Here is a 22,896-nt window from a genome sequence, read left to right as displayed (position 1 = left end):
GTTGGCTAATTAAGTTGGATTCATATGGTCCTGTGAATATGAAAGCAAGAACAGTTTGAAGCTGAGATGTCAGCTAATGACATGTATTTAGAAGCTAAAACCGGCCAGATTTGATTTGAGAAACAATTTAAACTAAGTCCCTCCTGGTGATTTGTTTTATTTACTGAGATCTAGAAATATATTTCCCATCCAGTCATGCAATGCATCAGTGGTAAGCCAAATGGAACACATTTATCTCTGAACTAGAAGCCTTCTTAAGAGTTTCAGACAAGTATTCGCCAAGTCGAGAGATGATGGAGATGAGAAGTAATGAGCCAGCTTACTTACTCAGATCAAGTAAAGTCTCAACGTGTCCAGTAATAGTCATTTCATTTGGAAATCTTTCCTCGTCTGTTGCCAAAAAGAAAGACATTCCCAGTTTCCCCTTTTCCCAACTACTTATTCTACAAAAGCCTTTCAAGAGCTGACCGGACAGATAAGCAGGACCTGAGCTTTCAGGTGTCAGCTTTTCCTTATCATGACAATGTAATTAGGCCCTTGCCATTTGAGACCAATGGGGGAATAAGGCTGGGTGACGTCATTGAGGTGAATTGACTGTTTATGTTGTGCTTCATGTTTGTGTGTGCTGAGCTCTTCTCTCGTTCAGACATGTTGGTCAATTCCTTAGTGAATGAGCCAGAGCGGCATTTGTTTTTACCCTTCTACATTCAAAATTTTTTTCAGAGTTTCTTACTCTCTAGAGTCAGACTACAAAGCCCAATAGCATTGCTTAGTACAGTAATCAGGACTTTTTTTCTTTCAGATTTTTACACGTTTGTTTTCTTAGATGGAAACTATTCTAAGTTGAGTAAATAGTGGGCTATACAGTTTAACTTTTTGTATGAGAAAGTGAGGGATGCCAACGGCCTCCCTCCTCCTCCTTCACTTCCAGCTGACATAAAATATGCCCCAGGAACCTAAAAATGGAAGCTGCCTTTATTACAACAGTGCCTGGAAGCAGAGAATTCATTAGATGCAGTGTCAATGTTGCCATTAGAAATCTTACTCTTTGGGTGTTTAATGACAGTCCCTGAAAGTTTGCCTCTGGCAAAAACCTGACGTCCAGGGCTTCCCTGGTGGCGCAGTGGTTGAGAGTCCGCCTGTCGAGGCAGGGGACACGGGTTCGTGCCCCGGTCCGGGAAGATCCCACATGCCGCGGAGCGGCTGGACCTGTGAGCCATGGCCGCTGAGCTTGCGCATCCGGAACCTGTGCTCTGCAACGGGAGAGGCCACAACAGTGAGTGGCCCGCGTACCGCAAAAAAAAAAAAAACAAAAAAAAAACCTGACCCCCAAAGTCTCAGCTGGGAAACAAATTATAAAAATGAATTTTCAAACCACCTGTCCAGCTGTGCTTTTTGGTTATCTTTATAAACTGAAAAGCAGCTTCTATGACAGGATTCAATGCCACCAGAGATTATGCTATAAATAATACTGCTGAATTATTTTCAATATTCAATTTAAAATAATGGCTCAGTAACCTAATGACTTTTAGAAAACAGGCCAAGAAAAATTCTACGTGATCAGAAATCAGGTATGCATGTGTACCAGGTACCTGACACAGAGAATACCTCAGGTCATGTATTTATTCAAAAGCCACATTTTGTATGTGTGCCATGTCCTTCCACTACAAAATAATAAAATCTTTTTACCTCAGCAGTAAAGAAAACTGAGATACCAATTAACAGGGTGACATTCCTATCCTTCAGCAAGTTAGCAGAAGAACTAGAAATCTGAGACATACCCCTTAGTGGCTGATTTTGTAATTAGGGCAGAAACTTCCATATACATTCTCTTCCTTCTATGCTCTCCCAGCTTGTAAGGACTCCCTAAAGTCCATTTCTGTCTACACACCCTTATCTTCTAGAAAGACTTCTCACTTGCATTTGATATTCTGCCCAGTCTTCGTAAATAAAAGTTTTCTCAGACAGCACTTGTACATTTCCAGTAGCAGAGCATCAGACCTTTGGGTAATAGAAATGCCAACCTTCATTTGCATGTCTAAAAGCCACTTGTTTCCATAAAACTAAGTGCTTCTGTGTGACTATTGAACATTTGCAGGTGCAATTTCTAAGAGACTGAGATGAGGCGGCTGCAAATGTGGCCCTTGAAGTAAAAGAAGATCAAAATAAATCAAATGATCATCATCAAATTAGTAACAACTAAAAGTGAAAGCAGCAAATGTGGTCATGAGCAAGCCCCGCCCACCACACTGAAGTGTGCATGATGAATCTTATAAGGAGGCGAATCGAAAAAGAATTATGAAGACTGTGCAAACGGTCTCTGTAAGCTTGGTTCTTTTTGTTTGTCTATCAGTATGCACCTGGCATGAGATGGTCCCAAGCTTCCTAGCCTAGAGGCTGTGCTGTCTGTGAGCCTCTCTTCCCTTCTGAATTGTCACCAAGTTATGCAGCTTCTTTTGTTGAAATACCTCATAGATTATTCCTTCCCTGGTACTATTTAGATTTCTTTGTTTGCAAGCAATAAACACTGATCCTGGCAACTGTAATCAGAAAGGAATTTATTGGAGGGAAGAGGCATAAAGGCAGCTCCAGGGATCTGTGGCAGGAATAAGGAGAGGGTCCCAATAGGGTTTTGCTGTTGGAAAGTCTGGATGCCAACAGTTGTATATACTTCTAACTCCCTCCTAAAAGTTCGTATCACAGGGAAGGAGTGTCTGTTAGACCTAGCTTCGGATGCCCCTATTCTCTTTGGCAGGGGAGAGTGGGGTACCTTGGTTAAGAAGATGGTATCTGATGGAGGAGGGTAGTTCCCCAAACAACATCAGGATGCTATTCTCAGTGAAAGGGAGAACGGGTGCTGGGCAGCCAAAGCCGACATATGCCCACCATATTCTTTTAGATTAGGCTCTTGTTTCCCAAGGTCTCCACGTCTCCATTTTAACCTAAGAGTTAGGGAAGTGAAATTGCAGATCAATGTAATTTATGATATATCCTTTAGTTGATGTATGAATCTGCTCTGAAATACCCTGACCAGTGGACATAAAGAATCTACGACGGCTTCCCTGGTGGCGCAGTGGTTGAGAGTCCGCTTGCCGATGCAGGGGAGGTGGGTTCTGTGCCCCGGTCCGGGAAGATCCCACACGCCACGGAGCCGCTGGGCCCGTGAGCTATGGCCGCTGAGCCTGCGCGTCCGGAGCCTGTGCTCCGCAACGGGAGAGGCCACAGCAGTGAGAGGTCCGCGTATGGCAAAAAAAAAAAAAAAAAAAAAGTAGAATCTACAAGAATATTATCAGGCATAAGGCACTCACTAACTCATAAAACAGTCTGTTATTCAGATTTTAGAAAATTTTCATTTTGTTAAGCTAAAATCATTCATTCCATTGCTCAAATGATATTGAATGCCTAGCATGCTTCAGCCACACTGCTGGTGTTGATATAGTCCTCACAAACCTGATAGTCTAATATAATTTTGGCCCATCAATCCAAATTCTACACATCAGCTATGGTTCTATATTTCAGAACTGCAGAGAGTAAATCAAATAGCATGGTGAGGTCTAGATGCACATAAACAAACAATAGCCTTCCAGAAACTATAATGGAAGAAGTTTCCATTCATCATAGTATGCCAAAATATAAAATAGCTTAAAAAGTACTTAACAAGAAATTTGTAGGTCTAATGTGAAGACACTTATAAAAATTTACTAAGGGCCATAAAGGATGAGTTGAATAAATGGAGAGACATAACATATTCCTCTGTGGGAAGACTCAACACTGTAAAAACACCATTCCTCGTCAAATTAATCTAAAAATTTAATACAACCCCAATCATAATCCTAAAGTTATTTTCTGCTTGAAACATAAGAAAGTTATTTTAAGTCATTCTGGAATATAAATATGTGAGTATAGCAAAGAATCTCTTGAAATTGCTATTAAAAGGAACCATGGAGTTGAAATGATGAAAACAGTAAAGACCAAGAGATCAGTGGAACAACAGAAAGCCCAGAACATATATACACATATATATACCTACATACATGGACATTATATTGTAAATTCATAGGTTAAGTTTGAAGGGTGTTAGGATGAGTGAATAACAATCTAGGAAGAAAATCAAATCCCTACTATATCTCGCACCTCATAGCAAGACAAATTCCAGATGGATTCCAATGCAAAAATAAAACCAGACGAATATTAAAAAAAGTATACATTATTATTAATAACAGTGGGCTTTATAAGTAGAAATCAATAAAATCTTGGGCTTTCGAAGGAAGAAATAAAATTAACCACATGAAACTTGAAAATGTCTATACCAACATTTCCCTTACATAAACAAATAAAGCATAACATATTTAAAAGGTAAAGCCGTGAATTGGAAAATATTTATAGCCTACATGACAGTCAAAAGGTTAATATTTTTTAATAGATAAAGAGCTTCTAAAATTTAACGTGACAAAAATAAGCACTTCAATAAGAAAAAAGGACAAAGGTCATAAACAGGTAGTTCACCAAGGGAGAACTACAAATTGCCAATGACATATAATTAAAATGATTTCCTCAGTAAAAATATAATGAATTTAAATCAGAATAAGACGGAACTTGATTATCAAATTAGCAGGGGTGAATATGAGTTCGGGTGATGAAGATGTGAGTGAATGAGCTCTCTCTTACATCGTTGGTGGAAGTATAAAGGAATGCAAATTTTCTGGAGGATAACTTGGATTCATTTTTCCAAGACATTAAAATGTTAGCATTCTTATTAACCCAGGAATTTTATTTTTAGTCAGTTATATAAGTAGAAGTTCATACATCAAGCTATAAGGATTACCATTGCAATCATATTAACAATGTTGAAAGCTATAAACAATCAAAAGGTTAGTATAATAAATTATGGCAAGTTAATATGATATAGTACTAGGCAGCAATTAAAAATAATAATATAGAAGAATATTTAATGCCATGAAAAACATTCACTATAAATTGTTAAGTGAAAAAAAGCAAGTTACTTAAAAATAAAAATGTAATTACATATATGTATGCATGTATATATTTAATTACGTATATGTATTTGCATATAATTAGATCAATTCAGACAAATACTAACAATAGTTATTAATAGGCAGTGAGAATACAGGTAACTCTAATTTTATTTCCTTCTGTAAATCTACATTTTCCACATTTTCTACAATGTATATGCCTTACCTTGGTAGTAAGAAAAAATAAAAAATATATTCTTAAAACAGATATATTTTGTTTAAAGCAACAGAAATCCTTTTTTTTAAATGAAATCTTAGGTGAAAACCCAATCTATGGAACCAATAAGAGGGGTGAAGTAGGGGTGGTAGGCCTAGAGGCCTGCTCCCTTGATGGGCACCCTTGAGCCCTCACCTAGCAATGTCAGGGCTGGGGGAATTCTGCTGAGAACCCATTGTGTGTAAACACCATTTCTAGGGTCCTACATGATTTGTTCTCAGTGAACCCATACACGGCCCCGGGATGGCTGGTTACCACTACAGTTACTCATAAACTATTTAATAGCTCATTTCATTTAGTTCACTACATTCATTGTCATATGTTCATTCGTTAAGCACTTTCTGAAAATTTTTCTAGATTTTAGCTTTGCGTTATATTAGTTTATTTGTGGATTAGAAATAAAAAGATTTTCTTACTGCATGAAATATCCTCAGAGAATATAATTTAATTCCACACCATCAGATTTTATTGAAGGTTGATATGAGAAATGATTACATGAAGAATGAATCTCCATCTTCCCTAAAACAATACATTGTCTGTTATGATGCTCAAAGGCCCTTACATAAAGATGTGTGTGATAAATTCCCCTAAAGTTTTAGAAAAAAAGGTTGCCCATTTTTATAAATAATTGTGACTTCCTTTTATAGTACTGTATTATTCCTATATAACTCATCATGTTTCGCTTTTGGCTTTGGCTGCCAGAAAGCTCAGAGCTATATTTATTGCCAAACCACAGCAATGAACAGCTGCCTCATTTTGCAGAAAAACTCTATCCCAAAGCACTTGAGTGTCTAGCCTCAACTAAATGGTCCCATGATATGCATGGCTCAGGTTATGAGTTGTCTCAAAGCCAATTTAGAAATAGGCAAGGATTAAATAATAAACAAACAAACACATAAGTAATTTGGACTTAGCAGGCTTGGTCTTGGGCGGTACAAAACGCTCACACCTGAAGTTTGATTTGTATCAAATGCCTTTCGGGCACGTTGCTTAATCTGGAGTACTGTTCTGGATGAGCGCTCCCCTGGGTGCAGACGTGGACACTTGGGTCTTTCTGCTACCAAGGCCCACACATGCGTCCACCCACCCCATGATGCTGGCTCCTTAGAAGTGATCTGCATGGTATCCAATAAGGATATCAGGTCAAAAGCATAGCAAAAGCGCAAGCACAGATAAACTAAGAGTTTATACGTGGACCATAACCCTAAAAACATTTAAGAAAACAAGATATTGCTGAATTGATCAGGAAATAGACAATCTTCACAAACAGAAACAATCTTAAGCATTGGGATATGTGCGCATAAGTGTGTGTCTGTGTGTTTATTACAATGATCAACAGTAGACTAAAACATATCAGGTGAGTTAAGGTACTTCTTTACCTTTCCAGAAGGTCAAATATGTATTCTTATTGTTAACATTACTCACATCATTTTACAATATGGTAAGTGCTGAAAAGGGCATGGAATGTGGAGGAAAGGGAACCACAATTTTCTGAATGACGTATGTAAATTGTTTCCTCCATTATTTCATTTAAGAGACACCAGTATCCTTTTTCTTTGTAATGCATAAGCTCTTTAGCGACCTTTCTAATAACACAGTAAGGCTCTAATATAATGGATGTTGTGTTAGAATGGTTTGGAATGATACTGGGCCTGGTAGGGTGGACTCTGGTAATGCAGTCTTGATTATAGTGTGATAATAACTGGCAGGTGGCTGTCTGTATCAGCAACAGACACCCTCAAAGCCTGTGGAAATAGCTTGGTTCCCATGGCTATGAAGTAAGGTGGGTCAGCTGCCCAGAGCAACAGATTATCATTACAAAAAAGATTTGCCATGGCTTTCACAGGAGAGGCCAAACCAGCCTAGAAGCAAATGGACGAGGCAGGCTTCTGGGGCCCCAAATATCTTCCTACTCCTGCGGGCCTGCCTCATATTCTATAGATAGAATTTCATTCAAGGTAGAATGCTTGGTACCCATGAGCCCAGGCTCTAGAATCAGATCTCCTTATTTGAAATCCCAGCTCCACCACTTACTGTTGGCTGAGTAAACTGGGCATAGTCCCTAACTTTGGGTCCTTCTGTAAATGAATGAGAAAATCCATGAAAGGCAGTTAGCCAGCACCTGGCTCATGGTCTGCTTTCACTATATATCAACTTTTATTATTATTTACACTTAAAGTACCACCTTTTAAAATGCAAGTACCCAGGGAGGCATACCTTATTCCCAGTTAGTACTTCGGAGGGGGGCGGGGCAATCTCACTTGAAAGTCAATTAAGATGTAGTGAGCAGCAAGGGATCCAGGACTGAAACCCAGGAGAAGCAAGGAACTAAGCCAAAGGAGAGAAACAGCTTTGAAATTGTGCTCAGAGCCACACTGATTCTTCTACATGGAAAAGTACCCAATCGTTGCAGCTAGCCAAGCACAAACCCTCGCTGTTGCAGAAAGGCAATCCAGATACAGGATGCGTGGCACCTGGGACCTTAGGGACTGCCTCTCTCTATCAACTGCTCCATCTCAGAGGACTCTACATACAGACTTTCTACAGTAAGAGACATTAGTTAAACCGTGAAGCCACCAAGTTAGTGCCTTGTTTTCTGGCCTGCCATGGAGTGTATGCAAAGATTTATAAATACGGTCCGTGTGTGGAGATGAGCACACCAGGAGAGGCTGCCTTCGTGGGCGTTGCTGTTAACAGCCAATGGAAAGTCACCACCCTTTCCCACAAAGCGGCTGTGCATCCCTTCACACTCTGAGCAGAGACTCTTATTTGTAAAGTCATCCATCACCTCAGTATACCAGTCATTCATAGATTTCAACATCCCCTTCCTGACCAGCAAGGAGAGGAGAGGAAACGGCAGTTTGGAGACTTCCAGTTGAGCTGTTGGATAAATGGATGATAGTTTTTCTTCTCCCCAGGGTGCCCAGGAGAGGCTGATTCTGACACAAACCCATAGAAAAGGGCCTCCATTTCACCTCCGGCTGGGTCAGGGAGGGGGGCATGGGGAGAGGTGGGGGGAACACATGTGTTCACACATCCAGTTTGCTGCGCTGGACGAAACACTGACCTGTTAGGCCAGCGGCCTCGGCAGACAGGAAGGCGCTCCAAGACAGGAGGAAAAACAGGCCCGTTTCCAGCATAGGGAACTCACACAGTTTGGTAAATTTGGTCAAGTGACAAAGACGCGTTAAGGGAAATAACAACTGCTTTTATGAATAAATCTCCTTTTTGGCTGTGAAAAAATCTGGTTGTGTTTTAGATGAGAGAACTAATTTTCGGAGCTGGCTGTAACTGACTGAGACTTGACTTTGAAGGCCAGCAGGAATCATGCTTCATTGCGGGCTGAACACTCCTATAAAAATGCAAACTGGTGTTCAGATAAAAAAGATGTCTTACTAAGAGGATAAAATCAGCTCAGTGTAGACACAAAACTTCTTAAATTTGGACTCAGCCCTTGGGGTGTGCCCCTCAGAATACTGGCAGATCTGGGAAAACAAAGCCAAGGGGAGTGAGGCTGGGTGAGATGCTGCCAGTGTGTCAACACTGAAGAAGGCCACTGCTCCCCAGGGAGTGCTGGTCTGTGGACAGATCACCTTGAAGAGCCTTCTCTCTTGGGGATAGAAATTGAATCAGGAGGAGCATGTATGTTCCATGAGAGGGAAGCTGCCCGGACTCTCTTTGTAAAAGTAGGATGGAGGAAAATGGGTGTTGCTTCTAGGTCAAGCAAGATACCCTTTGGCGGGCAGTGGTTCATTTTGGCCAGGATGACACTTGGTCAATAGTCTATAAATTGCAAATAGAACAAAGGCACAGTGATCTGAGTCAGGCAGAGAATGGGCTATGGGGAGATGATTAGGAGTTAGTGATGGATGGGAAAGGGCTACCTTGTAATTGTGTCCACCACTAGGCGGAAAATGCCCTGACAGGTAAAGAGATGTTAACGATGTTGCATTTTTATGTTTCTACAACAAAGTGTAAGGAAGATTCCATATTAAGAGATGTTTGGCAGCAGGGCAAGGAAGCAAAAAGTATGACCTCTGCGTTAGTAGATCTGGGTTTGAGTCTTGGCTCTGCTAGTCACTGGCTGTGTGATTTCTGAGCAGTATGTTAACCTCTGTGAGCCTTATTTGTATCCTAGGTGAATTGGCAATGAGAATAATACCTACTTATACAATGTGCAGAGTAACATGCAATGAAGATATTAAAAATGTTTTGTAAAGTCTTAGAAAGCACAAAATACTAAGGATCATGTCATGGTTGGGAGTGTGGCCTCTGGAAGGCAACTCTACCTGGGCCCATATTCATGGTATCAGCTTAGACGGGTCACTCTGCGCTTTGGTTTCCATGTCTGAAAATGGGCATAATAGTGCAACCTACCTCCTAGGTATATAAACCACTTACAATATGTTAAGCACTCAGAAGAGTGCCTGGTATATAACAAAGGATGTATAAGTTTTTCAATTAGTGTGATTTAAATAAATTTGTTTTGTAAAACATCTTTTCTGGAAAGAGATTCAGTAAGGGTCTGGAAGCAATTCTTTATCTGGAGGAAAACATGGGCTGCCCTTTGACCCTTTTCCAATGTCCCCTCTTCTTACTTGGAGGGAAGGCTTTGTTCCTAATGGGGTTTGTTCCTCTGAATTCCCTCTTCTAGTTTGTTGTAAAGAGAAGGCTCAGGCCGATTTGAGTAGCAGAATACCAACTGGGCGTAAAGTGTTCTTCTCTTTCCATGGCCTCCAGAAAGTTGTTCAGTTCTGAGTCAAGCCCTAAGCTTGTCCAGAGCCCAGGGGCCCACAATCTGAGGAGCCTCTGCCTCGTTGTGGACAAGGTATCCAGGTGGTTATGGTGGAGGAATGGACTGTGCCCCTGTCTCCTTCACAGCCTGAGTTTGTGACCCAAGGCCATCAGGTGTTGCCACTATTACTGAGGCCCTGTCTCTTCCTTTTCTCCACCCCTTTCCCCAGATCTGATCCAATATCAGAGCAGACTTCCAACCTCCAGGAATTTTTACCTTCCTTATCAATTTGTTTACTTATGTGTCCATATATTCCTTGCACACTGGGCAGAAAAAAGTTCCAATCTCAGCCCTTCCACCTCGTGCCGTCCCTGGGACCAAAGGCCTGGTTTTAAACCCCTGCCCTGAAATGTCCTAGCTGTGTGGACTTAGACAAGTTGCCTAACCTTATATGTCAGTTTCTTCAGCTGAAAATTGGGGGAATAACAGTATCTCCCTGCCAGGGTTCTTATAAAAACTATCTGAGATAATCTATGCAAAATACTAAGGACAATGGCTGGCACGTGGTACAGTTCTGAACATATGTAAGATGACATAATTAATATCATGTCCATTATTACTGATATGTGACTCAGAGTGAGCTACTTAACCTTTTTGAGCCTCGATTTCCTCCTGTGTAACCCAGTGTCTTACAGGGTTAATTCGAATAAGAAGATATATATAAAGGCCCATGCTAGACATTCACTAAATGTTGTGATCATTACTATTACTCTACTCCAAACAACATGTGATCTCCATCGTCATTCCACTTAATAATTAAGAGGCAACAGGGAGTAGTGATCAAGAGCATGGTCTGTCTCTCGGTTTCACTCCTTGGGTTTGATCTTGGCTCTACTTCCAAGCTGTATGACCTTGGGCAATAGCTTACCCTTTCTAAGCTCCAGTGTCCAGTAAAAAAAGATATGACCATTGTGAAGGTTAAATGAGTTATTGCATGTAAAACAAGTAGTAGGGGGCCTGACATGTCTCCAGTACTGGGTAGATCGTTAATCATTATTTTTAGTTGGAAGTCAGCCCTATCTTTTCCGACTTACTTTTGTCAACAGAGTTGACATTCTCCAGGGTTTCCAGGACATGACTTTGGGGTGGTCTTTTGATTCTCTCCTCTTCCTTATCTCTTAGTACCAACCAATCACTAAGTCCTAGAGCTTCTTCTAAACATTGGCCTCCTTCCCGATTTCCACCCCCCACAAGTTATCATCACAGTTTTCCTTGATCTTAATCTTCCTTCTCTCATTCACCCTACATACCAGTTCCTTATTTATGTTTTAAAAGCAGGACTTTCATTGTGTCCCTCTCTGTGGACTATAGAAAGATGCCCAGGCTCCTTTGAATAACACTCCAAGATACTCCACAAGCTGACTCCATCCCACCTGTGTCCCCTCATCTTCCACCGCTCACCAGCCTGAGCCCTCAGGTCCTTTCAGGCACAACTGCCATGTGCCACGGCAGTGCCCCCTCCGCCACATCTTCATGAATGCTGGCCTTCTCCTGAATCTCTTATCATGTGGCTTTTGCCTGTATCCTACCCATTTTTCAGGTCAAGCCCAGGTCCTACTCTGCATGTAAATACTGCTTTTCAGATGATTTTCCGGAATCATAAGATTGGCCAAGAGTCTATTGGACTATCCCAGACACAGTGGCCTCATCAGCATTTGAATTTTTATAATCTTACTAAGGTGGCTCTGCAGCTTTAGCACTCACTTTCCATCCAACTCTTACTGTAGAGCTTGTCTTTCCAAGTTTGTCATTAGTTGAAGGCAGAGTCCATGTTTTATTCATCTTCTGACTTATCTTAGAAAACTTTAGTAGAACCTAGCCTTTTAGCAGTTGTTCAGTGAACTGTTAGGCTAGTCCTCATGAAAAGAGACCCCAACATTTTGCTTTCCTTGCCTTGATCCCTGACCCTTCTTGTATCTTTCTCCTTTCTTACTTCTCTTTCCCCCACAAGGTCTCTGGTCCTTTGTTCTGCCTCTTCTCTGTAGCCTCAGTTAACACTTGACATTAGCCTTCTGGCTTTCCTCTTCAAATCTGACTTATTTTTGCCCCCATGAGTGAAGAGCTCACCAGACCAGCTTCTTTCCCCGGCTCAAATCCTCTAGGAACTTTACCCATCCTTCCACCTCTCTGCTGAAAAAGAGGGAGTAAGATGACACACTTGCCTGGATATGGCAAACATTTCTGCTTGGCTTGCTGTTCCCCTTCCATAAAAGAGCTATGCATGCTCGTTTAAACTCACAGTCATCTTTGGCTTGGCCAACCCTGTGAACTAGTGCTTGCTACAAGTTTGAAAAGGAGGCAGAGAACACTTAGTTTATCATTCCCAGTCAATCATGCTTTATTCTTGACCTTAGATCTTCAGTTCTTCCTCTTGACCTTAATATATCCAAGCCTGATACGCTCTGGTCACCTATATTCCTAGGTGGGAATTTTTTTAAGACTGTTGCTATCCTAGGGTCAGACAGTATGAGCAGTGCTAGAACTGGCCTTGGACAGGAAAAGAGCCTGGGCCCCTCTTCCACTGGTACCGACCTGTGCTTCGAGGGGTGGCTCGGAACCAAGATGGCTCCAGTGGTGCCGTACTGCGCTCGAACGAGACTATCTAACCATTTCCTAGCCTGGAATTTGTCAGTCCTCAGAAACATTCCGGGGAAGTTGACTGCTCTGAACAGTCCCCAGCTTTCCACACAGGACAAAGGATATCAGTGCCGTGACAACAGCATACGCAGACCCCATTGCAAATGAGCCGGCGAAGATCCCCAGGAAATTCCCCACGGACTGGAAGAATGCTGCAGCATCAAATGCGTTCGGATTCTCCTTGGGACTGTAAATGGATATAGAACTGAAACGAGAAGAGGGTGACGGTTAGTCAGCGACTCCCATCTCATGGCCCAAACACCAGAAGTCAGAATTTAGCACCCACTTTTGGGAAGGGCACGTTTTCCTATGAGGTTAGGTGCTGGTTGGAAGCTTTCAGGGGAAATGGATGAGGACAGAGAGAGGTGGAGAAGGCAGAAAGCTTTCCGCTTCCTTACAACCCAATCCCATGGTATCTATATATTGCTGCCCATCAGTAAACATTTTTATATAGGAAGGATCGTAAGGAATATTGTTTCTGAGCAAACTAGGCATTAAAACATGGTAGGCGTATAAGGAATCTGCTGAGGAGATAGATAACTGTGAATTATTTAGTGGCCATATGTCTTCAGTGCTGTTAAATATTCACAAATGTTCCTGATAAAAAGTGCGCTTTTATGGCCTGTGCACAAATGGATGATACAAATCACAGCATGCACAAAATATTCTGCTGTGATCTTGTCATAAACCACAAAACATTGCTCCTCTCCAGTGTAACCCTTCAGAAACAGAGCCCAGAGGACGTTCAGAGCATCACAGTATTAACCCCTGGGGAGAGACAAACCCCTCATTTTCCCCCTGAAACAAATGGCAGCAGCTGCCTAAGGTCATCTTTTATACCCCAATTCTGATGGCTGCCAATAGATTTATATCCACAGAGAAAAATCAATCCACCAATAGGCAGTCTGTTCACTTAAATAGTTTTGAGGATGTCATATTTGCTATTTTCTTTTTGTAACCAGGGCCTCAAATCCCACAGTGTTAATGTAAGGGACAAGGTGTGTCCTATTTTAGGAAACATGAGCTCCGTATTGTAGCATCAAAATGAACAGATGTGCTAGAACCAGTAGCTTTTGGGAGACTAATGAAGTAACTTCTCAGATTTTTTTTTTTGTAGTTTTTATTTTAATACAAGGTCTTTAAAGCTAATCAGACAAAATCAATAGTTCCTCAGCGGCTGCTGGGAGGGACCTTGTAGCTCTTAGAGAGCAAACAGTACACCAGACACACTGACTTGAGATTAGATAGGATTTTACAGAGATGTAACTGAATCTCTTGTGACTTGGATGATGAGAGTACGTTAACTCTCTGACCTGACGTTTTGTGTCTAAAGACTAGTTAAGAGAGAACAGGGGGAGTGGGTTCCAATTCTCCTCCAGGAAAATGTGTGGCATAAAAAAGGTAGTTTTAAATGTTTCTAGTTTTTCCCTGGATATCTTTAAACCCCCAAAGTAGGCCAAACACTTCTGCTTTTTTTTTTTTGAATTTTATTTATTTTTTTATACAGCAGGTTCTTATTAGTTACCCATTTTATACATATTAGTGTATATATGTCAATCCCAATCTCCCAATTCATCACACCACCACTTTCGCCCCTTGGTGTCCATACGTTTGTTCTCTACATCTGTGTCTCTATTTCTGCCCTGCAAACCGGTTCATCTGTACCATTTTTCTAGGTTCCACATATAGGCGTTAATATACGATATTTGTTTTTCTCTTTCTGACTTATTTCACTCTGTATGACAGTCTCTAGATCCATCCACATCTCTACAAATGACCCAATTTCGTTCCTTTTTATGGCTGAGTAATAGTCCACTGTATATGTGGACCACATCTTCTTTATCCATTTGTCTGTCGATGGGCATTTAGGTTTCTTCCATGACCCGGCTATTGTAAGTAGTGCTGCAATGAACATTGGGGTGCATGTGTCTTTTTGAATTATGGTTTTCTCTGGGTATATGCCCAGTAGTGGGATTGCTGGGTCATATGGTGATTCTATGTTTAGTTTTTTAAGGAACCTCCATACTGTTCTCATTGTGGCTGTATCAATTTACATTGCCACCAACAGTGCAAGAGGGTTCCCTTTTCTCCACACCCTCTCCAGCATTTGTTGTTTGCAGATTTTCTGATGATGCCCATTCAAACTGGTGTGAGGTGATACCTCATTGTAGTTTTGATTTGCATTTCTCTAGTAATTAGTAATGCTGAGCAGCTTTTCATGTGCCTGTTGGCCATCTGTATGTCTTCTTTGGAGAAATGTCTACTTAGGTCTTCTGCCCATTTTTTGATTAGGTTGTTTCAAACACTTCTGCTTTGATCATGTAATTGGATAAGGAAGATGAATGTGGATCTCAAATGGAGCCCTGTTATGTATATGAGAAAGGGATTGCCTTTGAAGTGTTCTTCTTTTTGTAAAGTGTTGTGCTTTGCAGAAAAAAAAGGAAAAGCAAACCCATATTTGGGTCCTTTGTAGCTGACAGTCCTGGGAAAGGGTGTAAAACCCCATGGCCATTCGGAAACTTGGTGCCCATGGCTGCGTGTGTAAAAAAACACAGTAGTGATGAGGAAACATTCCAGTTGCTATCTGTCTTTCAAACAAAGGTTTTTGCACAGTAACACAGTTTTGTAAATAATTCTGTTAATTCCTAAGGCTGCTCCCAGCAGATCTGATCCTTAGAACAGGCATCTCTTCAACCCCATCTTCACCTTTGCACTCGCTGGAAGTGTTTTCTCTGTCCCGATGCTTCCCTAGCTTGAAGCACCACTGTCACTTCTTTTGGCCATATTCCGTATCATTACTTATGTAATGTTTGTTCTTAAATCAACTCATTTTTATTCAAATGCAAAAGCTTTTATTAAATAATATTTACGAAATCATAGTTTTGAGTTGCTTCATATATCGCTTTTTAATACACATGAGATTATGTAATTATTAAATTTGAGAAACAAAGTTCCCCTTTGTGTCACCTAAAATCATCTGGGTATCTCCACTGGTTCATAGTCTGCGTTTTGGGAGATGCTGTTTTCTTCCTGGGCTCTGATCCCCACCCAAAAGGGTGCAGTCAAATTTCATACCTTCCCTGTGAGATCTGATTGAACTGAAGGGAAGAGCTTACTTAATTCTCCTTGACCTATGGAGACTCGTTCATTGATTTGCCAGCCCTAAAGCACTTCAGGATGTTAGTCGAGATGCATGGGGTACCTGCTATGTACCAGGTGATGGATTCGATGCAGGGAGTGGCGGGCGGGCAGGGAAGGGCATGGAAAGGAGAAGCAGAACTTGAGTCAACAAACATTTTACTGACCATATGCAAGGCATAGGCGGAGAAGCCTAAGATAGAGAAGACAGCTAGCTCATGTCAGTCACAGTGCTGAGAGTGATTGTGAGAGATGTGCAACATTTAATGGGGCAAATGAGGAAAGGGGCACTAGTTTAGAATAGAGGGGATGGCATTTGATCAAGTCAACAGTCAGTGATGGGCAGCAGGCATTCCAGGTAGTGGAAAGGGTGGAAGCAAAGGCAAGGAGGCAGGAGAGTTGAGGGCACTTCAACGTGGAACTATATAGTGATGGCTGGAGCCTGACAGCACATATGTGGGCACTGGCGGAGGGGCAAAGGCAGGTAGCTGGCATCACTCAGAGCTTTAAATTCCACCTTAAGAATATACAAAAGCCCTCACATTTATGTAATATTTAGTCCTCTTATGCCTGCATTATAGGGCAGGTATATGGTCATCCGTCTTTTTCTTTCTTTTCTCCCCCCTCCTTTTTAAAAATAAAATACAGAAACGAAGAGTCAGAGAAATGAAGATCATATAGCTACTAAGTTCAAAATGTAGATTTCTTGTTTCTCCCTTGAAAAAGTGATCTTGTTGGGAGGCAAACATGAACCCACATCAGGACCGTTGAGTGAGTGTGGTTCTGATTCGAAGGGCAATAGGAGTTCAGGCACCAGAACCTTGGATTCCATGTGTGGATGGAACACGAGAAGCACTCTCCCATGTGCCAGGAGAGTGTGGAGCACCTTGCATGGGGTGACAGAGCCCTCCTCTCCCATCCCACTAGCAGGTGAGACGCAGGGCTCCTCCTGGAAACCTGCTTTCGTGCCTGCCTTCTGCTCCTGGACTTCAGCTTTGCTAGGCCTGGCCTGGGTCTTTGTCCTGCTTCTATGCCCAGGACACAGCCTGACGCCCGGCCCGTGGCAGGCTATATACAGGTTGAGGGAACGAGGGCAGGCTGACTGGAAAGCAGGAAGGAAGTAGGAAGAAATGCAGGAGGAGAAGCGGCTTGCAAAAGCTAGTCATCTTTCAAATGGATCGTCATCTACAAGAGTTTTTATTAGGCATTGACTATATGTAGTCATGTCGTGGGTACTTTTAGGGTTATCAGTGCAAGCTTGAAGTCAACACTTGAGACTCAGCTTGAGCCTCAAAGATCTCATCCTTATTGGCTGTATGGCCTTGGTTAAGTTACTCCATCACTCAGGCTCAGTTTCAAAGTCTATAAAATGGCCATAACATTACGTATCCCACAGAAATGTGTGAGAATATGAGGTACATTTAAAAACCTATAAAAAAAAATAAGAGGGACTTCTCTGGCAGTCCAGTGGTTAAGACTCCATGCTTCCATTGCAGGGGGCACGGTTTCGATCCCTGGTTGGGGAACTAAGATCCAGCATGCTTCAGGATGTGGCCAAAAAAAAACGATTAAGATTAAAAAAACCCCCACAAAGCCTATATATTTATCTTATAGGTTGTAGGGCCATTCATTGAGTGCTGATTATGTGCACAAAAAATAGGCTCTCAATGAATGCTGGCCATCATCACCATCACTGCCATGATCATCATCATTCTGCTAAGAACTTCCACAGGCTCACAATGAAAGAGGGCAGAGCGCTGTGGCTGAACAAGGCCTTGGTTCCAACTACGGACCGATGGGGTGTGGGTCCCCTCCCAGCACACTGTGCTTCTAGGTTGCTGCAGAGGGAAAAGTCACTTTTGCATGGGAACATCAGGGTCTCCAGGGAGGAAACGGCCATAGAAGTGACGCCAGTAGGTTGTCACGTTTTGCGCGGAGCTCTTGGGTCCGTGGATTAAGGAGGAAAGGAGCGTCCTCAGCAGCCTGGACAGGGATGTGCTCCAGGACAAGAACAGGCCAGGAGACTGAACTTGAGTTACATCTCCCCAAGTTTAGCAGAGGACATTCTGCAGGCAAAGCCCGCTGGCTGCTGGTGAGGAGTGAGGCAAAGAAAGCAGGGGCCTTATGTCCCAGAGACATTGTATCTCTCCTGACTGCCAGGATTTTAGGAAGTTGTTCCTCCAGGCTCTAAGCCCTGGAAAGGAGGCATCTCTCTGGGCTCTGGTTTTCAGCTTCAACACTAAGCCTCTGGATTATGGAGCAGCAGTTGTAGCGGGTGTTTTCAAAAATGACCAAGGGTTTGGGTAGCATCTGTAGAGTTCTCTAACTTCAACCTGAGAAAGGACGGAAGATCATGTTCTAACGGTTTCAGCACTTTGGACTTAAAAAGGAAATACCTCCTCCCGTGCACCAAGGGAGATGCTTGAACCATTCGTGGATGCAAATATCAGAGCGGGGAGAGGCAGGGAAGAGGAACTGGACTTTCTGCTAATCTGTGTGGTGCTTGCTCTTTGGGACACCACTCTGAAGAGGCACTGTTTACAGCACATGCTGGTGAAGATAGATCTGTGATCTGCAGATTTCTGGAAAACAATGTTTGAGTTGGATAGAACCGATATCCTTGAAAATGACATGACCGGAAATACACAGTGGTGTTTAAATATTCATCTTATAAATTGGATATAAGTCCAGGTTATTGATTCTGAATCATTCTGTTCAGGAACAGATTATTCACCAAAAACTGTTTTGATGGTAGTGTATTGCATACAGTCTCAGAAATAAATATGCATATCTTTTATTCAAAATTTTTGAAATGGATGAAATATCCTAAATTCCTTTGATGATAGCCACATGAATAAGGATCACACTGCTCGTTGTATCTTTTTTTTCTTTTTTTCTTTGCGTTACGCAGGCCTCTCAGTGTTGTGGCCTCTCCCGTTGCGGAGCACAGGCTCCGGACGCGCAGGCTCAGTGGCCATGGCTCATGGGCCCAGCTGCTCCGCAGCATGTGGGATCTTCCCGGACCGGGGCACGAACCCGCGTCCCCTGCATCGGCAGGCGGACTCTCAACCACTGCGCCACCAGGGAAGCCCTTCGCTGTATCGTTTAAGACTCACAGACACCATCGAAACTCCAGTGTTTCTCAACAACCCATCTTTTCATCTTTACGATGTTCCTACAGGAACCCCCCTGGCAACTTAGGTAGCGTTAAGGGCATAGTATCTGAATCTGAGATCTGGGTTGAAATCTCAGCTCTGCCACTTACCGGCTGTGTGAACTTGACCAAGTTACTTAGACTATATGCACCTCAGTTTCCTATGATGATGATAATTTAAAAAATGATACTAAAATGAGGATGATAATAATAGTACATATCACAGAAGGTTGCTATGAGAAGTCAATCAGTTAATGTTTATAAAGCATTCAAAATGGTACCTGGCACATAGTAAGAACTACATAAGCATTTCTTAAGTTAATCATCCTTCTTCAAATAACCCATCTTCCTCCCCCTCCCCCTTCCTCTTCTTCTCCTTCTTCTTCGTCATTGTGTTGTTTGTCTGTCTTTCCGTCTCTTTCTCAAACTGAGAGATTGGTTTAGTTCTAAAAGAAGTATCCCAAACTAGATGTCTAATGAGTACCTCAACGAAAACAGAACTGAGATGTCATCACCTGTCTCTCTCACACTCTGACTGGTCCTTGGTCTAGAATCTCTTGGTATCAGGGATCATTTGATCATACAAATTGTTTTGTGTAGAATGGCATGTGGCACATATGCTCAATAAATGCCAGCCATGAGGAAGAAGGAGAAGGGGGGCGAGGAGGAAACGAAAGAAGAGGAAGTAGGGAAGAAGTTATTGCAATCATGCTGAGAGTGAAGATGAGATCATGTATAGAAAGTATTCTATAAATGGAACCACCATCACTGCCGCCAATGCCATCCCTTCCAAAACTCTGGCCATCTTCCCATTCTGGACCCTACGGAGTCATCGCTCTCCTGATTCTTACAATCTTTCTCAAGACCACCCAGCTTCCATCACCACCCACTCCTGTTACTCTTTACTGCTACTGCTAAAATATTTTCCCCATTATTTTCCCTCACAGAAACTACTCAACAACCTCAAGCTCCTGGGCAGCCTTCCTTCATAATGATGTTCGCCTCTGACAGGTCCTCCCAACTCCCACAATCTACTCAATATTCTGGGTGCCTGATTGGGACAACCTGCTTCTCTTATCTCCCAGTCCAGTCTCACTTCTCTTGTTAACATGAATCAATGCCACTTTAAAATTTTAAAAGGAAAGTTTTAAGCATATACATCACATCCCTTTTTGAATTTCTATGAATGTAATCAAGAAAAAGATGGGAAGATGATTACTATAGCCAAAGATATACAAAAAGGACCTTCCATTTTCTCTGCCAAATCTTTAATCCCTAACAAAAAAATTTAAACTACTAGCACCAGTTTATTACAGAGCTCTTGATTCTTCCAACTGTACTATATTGAATCCTTCTTTGTGCTGGGTGTATAGTTTCATCAATGATGTCTTGGTCAAATTCCATTATTCAGTTCCTTTCGGTTATCACAACTTAGTGCTGTCCAGCTTAAAACCTAAATCTTCAAAGCAAGCTGCTTCTTCTCCCTGCAGAATATTCTAGAGCAGCAGGCAGGATGACTTGAAAGGGAGGAGTGGCACACTTGGTGGCACAGTGGTTAAGAATCTGCCTGCCAATGCAGGGGACGTGGGTTCAAGCCCTGGTCCAGGAAGATCCCACATGCTGCAGAGCAACTAAGCCCGTGCACCACAACTACTGAGCCTGTGCTCTAGAGCCCGCGTGCCACAACTACTGAAGCCCGTGAGTCTAGAGCCCGTGCTCCGCAGCAAGAGAAGCCACCGTAATGAGAAGCCCGCGCACCACAAGGAAGAGTAGCCCCGCTCACAGCAACTAGAGAAAGCCCACGCACAGCAACAAAAACCCGACGCAGCCAAAAAAAACAAAGCAAAGAAAGTGCTCAGGAATGCTCCCCTCCACCTCCCTCCTGAGCACCAGCGCCCCCTGGTGTTAGAGGCATGGGGGAGTGATGGGGAGCCAAGCTCTCCACCTTTTGTGGCCAATTGTTTGGCCACAATGGACAGGGTCCCTGGCCTCACTCTTGTCCCTGCTTGGTCCGTTTCTTGGAAGCCCCTGCTGACATGGTGGCACCTCCAATTTATGAAGAATATCCTCACAGGGACCATTCAGTTTTCCTTCTGCCCTGCCAGCTGTATATATTCCCAGCCCTTTTCTATGGCTTGGATCAGGGTCCACTTGGGGAATTCGGTGGCTCTCACACCTCCCTTGATCTCCAGTCCCCTTTAGTTGGGGCACCCCTGAGCACCCTCCATGGACCATGGAGCACTCTTCTAGGAGGGCTCACCTTGCCCACTCCCCAAAGACAGCAAACTAGGGAGCCTTCAGGTCCTGCTGACACAGAGGACTCCAGCTGACTCCTTCCAGAAATCTGTAGGCCAGTCCCTGTGTTCTTCTGCTCTCTCACTCCAAGAAGACACATCCAAGAACCTCCTTCCCTGCTCTGTTTTGAGAGGGGCTCAGCCCCTCTGCAGTTCCTCCCCTGGGGACAAGCTGGCAGCCTTCCTCTTGCAGGCAGCCTCCATCTATTGGGGGTGATTCCAGTGGCGTTCCTTCCACTTGACTTAGGGGAGAGGAAGCTCCCTCACGGGGAGGGGTGAGAGCTTCACACCTCAAACACTGCAGTCTCTCCAAGGAGGACCCCCTTTCTTTCCCACTCCTTTCATACACTGTTTTGAGACCAAGGAGATGGGGTAGGAATTGGAGGAAATGAGGCTGATGCTGTTGCCAATTAAGCCTGTTGGGAGGTGTGTGGTTCTAAGTGCTGGGGAGCGCTGATGCTCCTTTTAGTAGGGAGGCATTTAGCAACTTTTGTTTCAGGTCTGCTTCCTAAACCCAGTTTGGAAAACAGGCAAAAACCCACAGGATGATGCATCTTGTGACCTTTATGTCCGGATGCTTCTAGTTTCTTTTCTCCCCATCTATCTAGAGTTGCCTTGTCATTCCGCTCTGAAGGATACATTTTAAGGAGAAATGCAACATAGAGGGGTGATGGAAACTTGTAAAAGCTGCTCTGTTTGGTTGGCCCTGAGTTTCACAGGGAAGAAAGTAGAAGAAAAACTAATTACAGTGCTATTTTGTGTTTAAAATTGTTTATCTCCCCCCCGAAAAAGAAACAAGTGGATTCTTATTTATTATTTGCCCTTTAATAACTCTACCAACCTGCGCTTTCTCAAGAAGTTGCTTAATTATGAATAAGGAATTGATTTTATGGGGCCAAGAATTGTGTGAACACGTTGGAATTCATTCTGGCATCTGCTTGCCCATTATTCTGGCTTATGTCCTGCCAAAGGCTGATGAAGTTCTGTCAAGAGAACCTGCTGTAAAGCATAATGACTTCAGGAATTGGGGGCATTCCAGGCACCCTGGGAAGTTAGAAAAGTTGCCTTTTAATAGTAAGTGGTTCTGGCCAGAAGTTCACTGAGCTTGAGTTAGAACCACAGGGTCTCACCTTCCCAAGGGCAACAGCCCTGCAGGGTCAAGGGCTGTGTTTCAGGAGGCACATTAATGAACTCTTGCGGCTTCTGAAGGACTGTTTAGTTAATGACCGCTCCCTTAGGGTCCAAATTCACACCAAACAGTGATTTTTCCAAATCCTTGACAAATATCACTTTGCCATTTTGACGTCTGGCACCACAAGACACGGAGAATTTTGTGGGAAGTATGAGTTAGTATATCATGGCTGCCCCCAGAATAATATGATCTCAGGCTGAATTAATGGATTCATTCTAACAACAAATGTTTCTTGAGCACCTACTATGTGCAGACATTTTTCTAGACACTAAAGATCCAGCAGGGAACACAACAAACCTTCTGACCTCATGTTCCTTACGTTCCAGTGGAGAAATCAACATAATAAATAGCTAAGCAAGTAAACATACGATTTAAGGGCAGAGGAGACAGAAAAGAAAAAGAAAGCAGCGTGAAGGGATGGAATAGAGAGTGATGA

The 22,896-nt window shown here is 42.8% G+C and overlaps 1 protein-coding gene across 1 annotated transcript in view; it reads right to left on the bottom strand.

Moving 5' to 3' along the window:
- SLC9A9 (solute carrier family 9 member A9) overlaps positions 1–22,896 on the bottom strand; it is a 540,289-nt gene that overhangs the window by 272,957 nt on the left and 244,436 nt on the right. The window contains exons 7-8 of the mRNA XM_082654190.1: positions 12,755–12,887; positions 8,318–8,453 (exon numbers count right to left, since the gene is read on the bottom strand). Of these exons, the coding sequence (XP_082510316.1) occupies positions 8,318–8,453; positions 12,755–12,887 (269 nt within the window). The remainder of the gene's footprint in view (positions 1–8,317; positions 8,454–12,754; positions 12,888–22,896) is intronic.

This window comes from Grampus griseus, assembly GCF_964374135.1.
Source record: "Grampus griseus genome assembly, chromosome: 5".
Taxonomy (NCBI): domain Eukaryota; kingdom Metazoa; phylum Chordata; class Mammalia; order Artiodactyla; family Delphinidae; genus Grampus; species Grampus griseus.
Note: the sequence above shows the minus strand (reverse complement) of the source record. Positions and strands in the feature narration are given on the sequence as shown.